Here is an 11,184-nt window from a genome sequence, read left to right as displayed (position 1 = left end):
TCAGGGAGACCCTGTCTCAGAAAAACAAAACAAAACAAAAACCCAACAAAACAAAGAGGACATTACCTAAGGGAAAAACCCAAGGTTATATTCTGTCCATAAATTTGTATACACAGTGTACCATCAGCCTCCTTCACACACAAGTGAATCCCTCCCTAATGAACACATACGTATTCATATATACAAAACTATTTGTGAAAATACAGTGTACATTTATCGTTTTGCCCAGATTCTATCTCAAGGTGTAAGTTTTAACTTATGAAGGGGAAGAAATGGCCCTAGCCCATGACTAGTATATAAACAAGATAGTTAATTTCTCATCTAATGAATAGACAGGATTTTTTTTAAAGTCAATTGATCAGATCATAAGTAAATGGCCAGGAGCTTGGAAGTGCTACCTGTAGAGTTTCAAAGTGTCAATCATATCTGGAGTCATCATTTCAGGAATTAATGTCAGCCAATGTTATCATCTAAAATGTATTTGCAGAGGTCACAAGAGGCCTGTCTGTCCGCCTCCGCAACGAGAAGCAGTGACATCAAAGGGATATGTGACAGGCTGGTTTAGTTAGTGAATTTAAGGTAGTTTGGGAGTTTTACCCACTAAGTGTGATCTCCTGACCCCTCAGATTTACAACTTTCCACTCTCTGGGCTGCAGAGAACCCCTCCTTTTCTGAGTTAATCATTTCTTTGCCATTATCTGCCAAGAGTTCTTATCTCTCTTGCTGTCACTTTATAACAGGGTCCTCTTATCAACCTGCCCAGGGTCACATGACCAGTCAAAGCCTATGGAAAGCTTCCTTTCTTCTGATTAGGAACCATCATGAAACTGGAGACATGGTTTACAGCAGGTCACTAATGCTGGAAAAAGTACAGAGTCCAGGGGAACATGGGCTCAGACCTTTCTGAATTCTGGATTTTTCCCCCTTTTCTTAACTTTCACTAAGGGAATGAGGGTTACTGTAGTCTGAGGCTTCCTTCCCAAGGTCACAAAATATGACAAGCTGCAATCTTTCTCACGCTCCATGATTTCTGCTGTAAACCAAAGGACTGCCAATAATCTCGCTAAGAATGTCTGCTAGTTCCGATACTGGGGATTGTCAAGAATTTCTTAAGCATGGATTTACAGCTATTGGTAAGTAGGAAGCCACTCTCTTTATCGTCTGGCTGCTTTTGCTACTACTAATGGATTTGAGTTTTAATGCACCTCCTTTCCTATGGTAATTATTAAAAGCACACAATAAGCCCACACATATATTGTACATTTACTTTTCTTGAAGTTCAATGAAGCAAATGTGTATTTCAACACATGAATATCATTTATTGTGTCCGGTATTTGGGAATGTCATTATATTAGGTCAACTCTGCTAGAATATACAGGGATTTTTGTTTGTTTGCTTTTGTTTTTCAAGACAGGGTTATTTTGTGTAGCCCTGGCTATCCTGGAACTTGCTTTGTAGACCAGGTTGGCCTCAAACTCACAGAGATCCACCTGCCTCTGTCTCCCAAGCGCTGGGATTAAAGGTTTTGCACCAGCACTGCCCAGCAGGAAATAAAGTTCTTTTTTTTTTTTTTACACTTGAAACACAGAAAGGAAATAAAGTTTTGATCATCTACTTCAGCCTTAACAATTTCTGATCATTAAGAATCAACCATACTAAGTGAAATTTTGAACAGTTTGAAACAAGCAGATGGCATTGATTGGCCATTGATTAAGTGACCTACCACAAAGTTTCTCGGCATGGGGACATTTCAAGGTACTGGACAGTGAGATGTCTCATTCACTGTGAAACTGTAGGGGAAAAAATTGCCCCTAGCAAATCAAAGTCAGTCATGAGAAATAAAGCCAGACTATTATTAAAGGATTTCAGGTGGGGGTGCACTATGAGCGTGACTTGCTCTTATCGGCACATGTCCTCCCAGGGACGAGTGGAACCTAGAGTTTGGGCACTTGCTTTTTACTTACTTTTTTTCCTTCCTTCCTTCCTTCCTTCCTTTCCTTCTTCCTTAATTTTCTTTTTATTTGTTTTTTGAGTTAGGGTTTCTCTGCGTAACTTTGGAACCTGTCCTGAAACTCTCTCTGTAGACCAGGCTGGCCTCAGCCTCGAACTCACAGAGATCCACCTGCCTCTGTCTTCCAAGTGCTGGGATTAAAGGCGTGTGCCTTGCCTAGAAAGGCAAGCCCTCTATCACTGTGCTACAAACCTAGACAAGTGAAGGATCTTGGGTTTTGTCATTGTTTGGGGAGTGGGTGGGAGGATTGGGGATTGGGGTTTTGTTGTTTTGTTTTCTTGTTGGACAGAGAGGGTTGTATTAAGTAGCTTTGGCTGTCCAGGAACCTGCCCTGTCTCCCTCCACAAAGCTGGAATTCTAGGTGTGAACCACCATGCCTGACTCATTTTTAAAAGGGCACACACACACATTTATGTAGAGTACTAAGTTTGGTAATTTTGCCGCAATGATTACCTTCAGTTAATCCTAAATTAAAGGCAAGGGAAGCAATCTCTAGTGGGCTGTGACCTGACCACCTTGGCTCCCTCTGGACCCGAGCCTGGGTCAGCCCTTCTCCGAGGTCCTTGCTCTATCAGTGGTCCTCAGCCCAGGCTGTTTTGTCCTCTTCCCTGGGGGCAGCCAGCTGACTCCACCTAAAGCAGTGATTGCGGGCTTTTTTTTTTTTTTTTTTTTATGGTTCAGCTACGCCCTAAAGTATCAATTGAGGAAATGTTCACCAAGAAACGTTCTGTACTTAAGAAAAAGAAAATACTGGGAAGCGAGTGCCAGAGAGAGCATGTGGCTCTTCAGACGTCAGGAAAGCCGGGCACCGAGCTTGCAAACTTTGAGGCCACCTCTAGCGGTGCACTCACGCGGGAACGCAGCGGGTGTGCGGACTCCCTGGCGAGACGGCTCGCGCCCGAGGCTCGCACCCGCGCAAGGCTACCCGGGCTCCGTCGCACAGGGCTATCAGGGACAGGGAAGGCGGGCTCAGGACCACACACGTACTACCCCCGCGGGGTCCCTACTCCATAGGGATATTTAAGATGGGAAGGCAGCAAGCAGAGAGCAGACAGCAGTCGAAAAGGAGCTGTTTTTCACCCACAACACCAGCAGTAGCAGCTCAAAAGCTGTGCTGGGACTGAGGCGCGTTGGAACCAAAACTGAGGGGCTGCTGGGGTCTTAGCAGCCCAGAATAGTACAGGAGGAGCCTTGTCTGCCCTGGACCAGCTTACACTCAAACCCCAGGCTTGCCTAGGCCCTTCAGGTTGCCAGATACAAAAAGGACAAATGTCGCTAAATTTTCCCAAAGGAGTTGGGCAGGGGGTGAGGCGGGGGGGGGGGGGGGCTGTTAGGAAAAAAGGAAGGACAAAAAAAGGGAGGGAGAAGAGAGGGGATGGGGGTCGGGGAGAACCTTTCCTGCTTTGTCATTGCAGCCATCTAGGCATACTTCTCCTGGCATTACAGTGGTTTGGAGGGCGTTCCCGTGGGCCACGTCTCAGCAGCTATAGGCACCCAAATGCGCATCTAGTCACCAAGGATTACTCTGGAAGTCTTGGCAGCGTGGAGCTGTCTATAAAGGGCGGTGAGGAAGGAACTTGAAGAGGCTGAGCCCACTCCTGAAGGAGCCTAGACCTATCCACGAATCTTTTTCACTGCACAGGGCAGGTCGACTGAGAAGAATGGCTACCCCACCCTCGGGCAGCTGCTGTGCTTGGGTAGTTAGGAGTTGGCGAGCAGCACGCAGCCCACGGTAGAGTCTAGATGGGGTTTCCAACGCCAAGCTCAATTCAGTTGTACATCTTTGAGACTTGAAACACAAAAAAAAAAAAAACACAAACTCAGAAAGCAAAGAAAGACTTGGCATGCTTTGTTCTTTATTTGACCTCTCTACCTGGCCCATGGGCTGGGGTTATCTTGAGTTCAGTCTTGGACTTGAGCTGAGCTAGAGAAAGCCTCAGGAACAGACTCCTCAGGCATCAGATAGACACTTTTGTCTATTAGATAATACCCATCATCCCCCATATGGACCTATTTCTCTGCCTGATGCTCCATTGATCCTCACCCTGTTGGAAGGAAAACTTCTCTGAGTGGTTCATTTGGCTTCAAGGGAATTCGGGAGTTAGGAGACAAGGTCCTTGGGGCGGGATGGGGTAGGGGGATATGAGCAACAGTATCTTTAGAGGTTGTGCCTGGGAAATCCAGATAATCTGAACTCACCAGACAAGTTGATCAATGCTATGTCTTTTTTAAAAAATTGATATTTATTGAGCTCTACATTTTTCTCTGCTCCCCTTCCTGTCTCTCCCCTCCCCGCTTCAATCCTCCCCCAAGGTCCCCATGTTCCCAATTTATTCAGGAGATCTTGTCTTTCTCTACTTTCTACTTCCCATGTAGATTAGATTTATGTAAGTCTCTCTTAGTGTCCCCATTGTTGTCTAAGTTCTCTGGAATTGTGTTTTGTAGGCTGGCTTTCTTTGCTTTATGTTTTAAAAACACCTATGAGTGAGTACATATGATATTTGTCTTTCTGGGTCTGGGTTACCTCACTCAAAATAATGTTTTCTAGTTCCATCCATTTTCCTGCAAGATTCAAGCTATCGTTATTTTTTTCTGCTGTGTAGTACTCCATTATGTAAATGTACCACATTTTCCTTATCCATTCTTCGATTGAGGGATATTTAAGTTGTTTCCAGGTTCTGGCTATGACAAACAAAGTTGCTTTGAACATAGTTGAGCACATGTCCTTGTGGCACGATTGAGCATCCTTTGGATATATACCCAAAAGTGGTATTATTCTTTTTTTTTTTAAATAGTCTTTCGGTTATGTTTTGATTGATAAGCAAAGATCTCTAACTTTTAAAACTACAAATAACTTTAGCTTTCTGGCAAGCAATTTTATCTAGGGATAATGTTATAATCAATAAGGATGGTGTCGCCGGGCGGTGGTGGCGCACGCCTTTAATCCCAGCACTTGGGAGGCAGAGGCAGGAGGATCTCTGTGAGTTCGAGGCCAGCCTGGTCTACAAAGGGAGTTCCAGGACAGGCTCCAAAGCTACAGAGAAACCCTGTCTCGACAAACAAACAAAAAAAAAAAAAAAAAGGATGGTGTCAAGCCCTACAAGATGGACAACTTAGCTGACGCTGCTCCCCCAGAGGATCTATTTTTAGTTATCCTAGAAGGTGAGTACCTTCTTATTTCAGTTCCTAGGCCAAGAGGAGCTTGGGTGAAGTTAGGGGAAAGAGAGCCACAGCACGGCATGCTGCGCTCCAGTCTTCCGCGCCAGTTACTCTGTGAAGCCCATTTTCTAATTAAATTATAGACTCTGAAAGTTTGCTTGCTTTACAAAAGCTCACTGAATGTCAGCAGAGTGGGCTGTAAATAGCACCCCAGCGAAGTATCTCCCATCTGCTCCCTCTCTCCCTTCCTTCCACTGGTATTCAGGGACTATGACTTGAAGTTGGCCAGACTATCCCAAAAGATGCTTATAAGTATTCTTTTGAGTCCTGTAATGGGAATCAGATTTGGATCCCTGTAGACTTCAAAGGGGTGAAATGAGGAAGAAATTGGCCATAACCTCTATGGAGGTAAAGGGAGAGGAGAAGGAAGTATTGATGGTCTTGGCCTAGGGTTATTATTGTATGGCGCACTGTGGCAGTGCACATGGTCACTGCATGCCTAATAAGCTAAGGAAATTCACAGTGTCTATGCTAGTTACAGAGTCAGTATGAGGATGGTGGCGTGTCACTTAAGTGACTGTATTTAGAAAAAAATCTTGCTGGGCAGTGGTGGCGCACGCCTTTAATCCCAGCACTCAGGAGGCAGGTAGATGTGAGTTCAAGGCTAGCCTGGACGAGAGAGAGAGAGAGAGAGAGAGAGAGAGAGAGAGAGATAAATGAGAATGAATGACACTTTTATTTACTTATTTTTTGTTTTGGTTTTTGTTTTGGTGGTGTGGGCCACCACCACCACCACCACCTGGCTACAGTTTTAGTTTTGAAACACCTTTGATAAATCCAGTGCTATCACTCCAGTGCTGGATTCCTTGCTCAGAATCTGAACAGTGCCTTTTCCCCTCTCAGCTCAATATCACCCCCTCAAAGGACCTCTGTAGGGACACACAGAACAACCCACTGCTAGTTTCTTCTTTTCAAGACAGGGGTTTTCTGTGTAATAGCCTTGGCTGTACTTAGTGGAACTCACATTGTAGACCAGGCTGGTCTCGAACTCACAAAGATCTGCCTCCCAAGTGCCAGGATCAAAGGCGTGCACCACCACCTCCAGCCATACCCACTACTAGTTCTTAAAACCTTCCAGGTTTTCTAGACCAGAAACTCTGCAAAAGACATTACTGATTTTGCCTCAAGTCTTGTTCACTCTTTCTACTCTGGTTCTCTAGGTTTTCAGATAGGTTCTCAGTGGGTAATGAATTCTAGCCTCAAAAGCTAGACAATTCTTGTTCTTCAGCCTCCTAAATTTGGGATTACTGTCTGGCCACAGCTGGCCTCTACACCCTTAGTCTTTCTTTTGTGATTCTGAGGATGGCACATTGATAGGAAGGTGTTGTAACAACTAAGCTGCACCCCCAGGTCCATCCCATCATCTTTTGATCTCCGCACACACACACACAAATGCTTTCTGTGTAGAGGAGCATTAATAGCCTTTGGATTGTGTACCTTTAATTGAATTGTGTACCTTTAAAATGTGTATTTATATGAGTGTTTTGCCTATATGTCTTCCTGTGTATGTGTACCTGATGCCAAACGACGGCCTTTGACCCCCTGGGACTGGAATTACAGATGGCTGTGAGATGCCATGTGGGTGCTCTGGAAAAGCAGTGTTCTTAACTGCTGGGTCACCTCCCCATTTCCGCACCCCCAACTGTGAAGCCTTTGTTAACCTCCCACCTCCAAAACTATCCCTCCCTAGTTGGGTGCCCCGTGCTCAAGGGATAAGTCTTGGATTTTTTTCACACTACCTTTTTCAGACAAACGGTTTAAATTGCTCTTCTCTGTATTCCCTGTACACTATGCCAATGGCTGTCTTATCTGGAGTCAGGTAGTGTCTCTCTCTCTTCCTGCTGCCTCTCCATCTCTCCTTCCCTCTCTCCTGTCTCTCTGGTGTTTTGAGCCAGGGATCCTCTGAATGGAGCCTGTCCTGGAACTGGCTCCGTAGACCAGGCTGGCCTCAAAGGCAAAGAGATCCGCCTGTCTCTGGCCTCCTGAGTGCTGGGCTTAAAGGCGTGCGCCACCGCCCGGCCAGGTAGTCTCAAAGTAGGGTCTCATCTGAGAAAGCAGCAGGATTCCCCCAAGGATCCTCCTTGGCTCGGGATCTCTCTTCTCTAGTCGGATACAGATGAATTGGTATCATAGCCTCCTGCTCCAAAAGACAGTTTCTAGTCCTCAAGGCAGGGAGGAGAGAAACGTCAGTTGCCTAGTTTATTTCACCACGGACCTCTTGGCCGGCTGGCAGACTGTCCTTGTCAATTCCAAGTGTTGTTTGGTCTGGTCCACATAGGCCAGGTCTTTTTCTCAACCCAAAGCTTTGGAGACCAGATCTCCTTTGAAGATGCGAGGCGCGCTTGCCCCCCCCCCCACCCCGAGTTGAAGACAGTTCCTAGTGACATCATTTTAAATATAAAGAGCCTTAAATTCCGAAAACGGAGGTCAAAAATCTCCAAAAGCCCTTCCTTTCTTTCAGGGCGAGGATGGGAAGGCGTCGGGGTTGGAGGTAGGAAAGTAGGGATTACTCTGACATTTGTTTGGGTTTGCATTTCCAGGCGGTAAAGCCCGGGAGGGGGTATTTATTAGAACACTCCCGCAAGGGATTGTGAATCAGTGGATTTGCCCAAAATCTGACTGATTACCTGCCCTCCCCTCCCCCAGGGAGGGGGCGGGATGTCCACCCCCGCAGCGGGCCTGAGTTGCTTTTTTGGTACAGGCAACACAAAGGGAGTTTTAAAAACATTTTTCAAAGGGGGCGGGTGAAGGCGACTCAGTTCGAACTAGTGTTTTGTTTTGCAAAGTTTCGACCGTAAGGTGCTCCAGAGCCTTCAGCTGCGCTGAATCGCAGCTCAGTTCTTTTGAAAACAAAGCGCTCTGGGTGAGGGCGTGAGCCTGGGAGTTCAATCCCCAGAGCCCGCAGGCAAAACGCAGGGTTTGCTCAGCTGACTTTTGCTGCTTCTGGTGGGCTTTCAAGTGGGAGGAATGGGAAAAATAAGGAAGTTCGAGCTTCAGGAGCTGATAAATTCGTTTCTCTTTTTCCTTGGACGGTCGCGGCCAGGTGAAGAAGACTTTTAAAAAACACAAAAGCCTAGGATTCTTCCCTCGCCTGAGAAGTAAATGATACGTAGATACGTAGCACAAGAAAGGTAACTTTCCTTGTTTCTTTTTAAAACACCAGAGGAAGAGAGAGAAAGAGGGAGAGAAAGTGGGAACTGGGGAGGAAGCCTTAGACTTTTGTTTACAGGGATAAAGTTTTGTAAGTTTGTTGCTAAATTAGGCGGGTCGCTCCAAGATTCGTCTTCCCAGGTGCCCGGGAAAGCGGTGTCTGCTACTCTGTACAGAGCTCAGGAAATTTGAATTGGTCCTGAAAATGTTGACTTTTTTCTGCTGCAGCCTGGAGTTGGGTAGGCGCTCCGGGCGGACGGGCACTTAGGTCAGGTCAAGGGCAGGCTGTTCTCCGTGTGTGCTCCACCGAGCTGCGCGACCTCGGAAGGGAGAGGACCGGAGGAGAACCCGCGGCTCCATCCTCGTGGGTGGGGAGTGCGAGACCTCCTCATCTCCAGCCAGCTGGGTGAATGGGGCGCTCACGGCCCCGGAACGCCGAGGCTGGTTAAAATATGCCAGGCCTGCGCTTCTCGCGCTCACCAAGGCTGCGGGAGCCTCCCCGAGCTATCATCCTTTGTAATTGCAACCGTCAATCAACACTTGAAGACAAAGTCAAAGCCGGGAAGGGCGAGCCCGGGAGACTACCCTTGCTGGAAAGGAGGAGGCGCGGGGGAGGGGTGAGGAGGGAGAAGTTTGCTAGAAGTTGACCCCGGAGTGCCATAGAAATTCGGAACGCTCACGGTAGCTATGGGGAGCTTGTCTTTAAGTATCTGCCACAAGAAGGCTGAGGTAAATTCCTACCTGGGCTTCCATAAAGAGGCTAAGTGGCATTTGATAAAAGATAGCTCCTGCGGAGGCCCAGGTTATGATGCATTCTGGGGACCGTATTAACCTTGGCTAGCATCCGCATTTTGGTCACAGAGGTCTTGATGTACTTTCTTTCATCCCATCTACCTTCTCTCCTCCAGCCATTTAGTCTCTTAAACCTCATTTGAAGCCACAGGCATCTTGAACCATCCTAGGTAGTGGAAGGGGGACACCCTGAGCTCAGCTTCTTCGGGAATAGTCTTTGAGACCGCTGGACGCGGCCAAAGTCACAGAACAAGCTGGTCCCCTGCTTCAGCGGGGTCGCTACCACCTAACGGAATTGAAGGGTGAAGGACCCAGAGTGCGTTAGGGGTAGTGTTGACTGCATTGGGAGGTAGCACTCTGAGGGCTGGGAAGGATCAGGGAAGCTTGATTCCCTCACCCCTCCTTCAGCGTGAGGCTCGGCCACTCCCCCCATACATGAGGAACGACTCCGGGGAAAACGTGAGCTTGCCTTTCAATTTCTGACAAAACCCAGCTCCTGTAGATTTCCCCACCTTGAAAACCGCCGCCGGTGCTGGTTTTAGACCCTGGACATCTGAAATGAGGCTGATTCTAGGTAACTCGTTCTACTCTGGAGGTGGTGGGTGTCAGAGTCCCCTTGGTTTCTAGGAAAATTCTGTCGGGTGTGTGAGTTTGTGTGTGTGTGTGTGAGACTATGAAGCTCTGAGTGACCTGGTAGTAACTATAGAGACCATGCTGAACTCCGAACTCAACAGAGATCCTCCTGCCTCTGCCTCCCAAGTGCTGGGATTAAAGATGGGGAGGTAGGTACAACACCTGGCAGGAAGGCAATTTCTCCATTCTTCCGATCTCTACCCGTTAGAAGCACTTAGTTGGCTGCTTGACAGAGGCTCTGCTTAGCCGAGATCCTCAGACCTAGGGAAGGCCAGGAGCAGGACTTTATGTCCAAGGCCACATTCTTTTCAACTTTGTCTTCAATACTTTATTCCCCGTCCTCCCCCGCCCCCATTTGTGAGGCTTTTTCTTGGAAAGTCTACCAGTGGGAAGATATGAAAGCCCCCTTTGACCTTTGGCACCCATCACCCTGTCTTTGGAAGAAGTGCTGGAGTGGGTGGACCACAAATTGAGCTGGAGGTGCAGAAGCCACTAACTTGGCCCAATCAAGTCTTTTCTGGCCCAGAAGCGCCACCGCAAAGATCACCTCACTGGGTCGGCCTCAGCTTCTGGTTCTGGCTTCTTTCTTTCTTTCTTTCTTTCTTTCTTTCTTTCTTTCTGGCTTCTTTCTTTCTTTCGTCCTTCCTTTCTCTTTTTCTTTCTTTCCTTGCCTTTTCTTTTTCTTTCTTTTTTCTTTCTTTTGCCACAATAAGATCACAAGGGTCTGCCAGAGTTTTATTCCAGTTTCCTGAAAGTCTGGGAGCCCCCTCTGGTACCCCAAAGTGCAGACCAAGCTGGAGCCCTGCATTCTTTCTTGGCTGGTGGGTAGAACGATAATGAACAAAGGCCAATAGAACTCTGAGAGTTGCAGCGAGTGGAGGCTGTTTTAAAAACTTTGAAATAAAACTGGTTTCTTAAGTTTGCCTGAACTCCAAAGTAAGGCAGGCGCTGAGTAATGATTTGAGCCTGGAGATTTGCTCCCTTTCTGAACTATGTAAGAATATGTATCTGTAATTCAAAGTGATGTCTTAAATAACGGGCAATAGTGAAAGTGTATTGACATTGTGACTTGATACTAACATGAAAACTTGAGCTTAATGATCACTAATACAAGCAAATTCAGCCCTCTCCCCCATACAAACTAAATGGCAGTCCCCCTCAAGTTTTGTAGCTAGAAGGGACTTGCTTGGGCCACATTGGTTTTCTAAGATCCCTAAAGATGCTGCAAAAACTGAAAATTAAACAATTTGGATTCTGAATACATATATATATATATCAATTTAGAGAGTCAATATATTTGAATTGCCAGCCAACAGTGGATAGCCATCTCAAATAAAAGTGTAAGCAATGATGGGAATAATTTAATATTCATTAACTAC

At 46.6% G+C, this 11,184-nt stretch overlaps 1 protein-coding gene across 3 annotated transcripts in view; it reads left to right on the top strand.

Annotated features, from left to right (window-relative positions):
- Positions 1-834: 834 nt before the first annotated feature.
- The window catches only part of Nr5a2 (nuclear receptor subfamily 5 group A member 2), a 129,573-nt gene continuing 119,223 nt past the window's right edge, over positions 835-11,184 (top strand). The window contains exons 1-2 of one of the 3 annotated variants that reach the window (XM_041648438.1): positions 835-1,133; positions 8,274-8,361. Coding sequence is in view for 2 of the 3 variants with exons in the window: in XM_041648436.1 (XP_041504370.1) it covers positions 1,070-1,133 (64 nt within the window). In the remaining variant the exon portion in view is untranslated. Of the gene's footprint in view, positions 1,134-8,273; positions 8,362-9,624; positions 9,747-11,184 lie in introns of those variants that run through there. The other 2 variants (XM_041648436.1, XM_041648437.1) reach the window with 2 other exon arrangements.

Source organism: Microtus oregoni, unplaced genomic scaffold, assembly GCF_018167655.1.
Source record: "Microtus oregoni isolate MIOR12 unplaced genomic scaffold, Mior012 000003F_ref0000135, whole genome shotgun sequence".
NCBI classification, from domain to species: domain Eukaryota; kingdom Metazoa; phylum Chordata; class Mammalia; order Rodentia; family Cricetidae; genus Microtus; species Microtus oregoni.
This window is presented reverse-complemented; position numbering and strand designations above follow the sequence as displayed.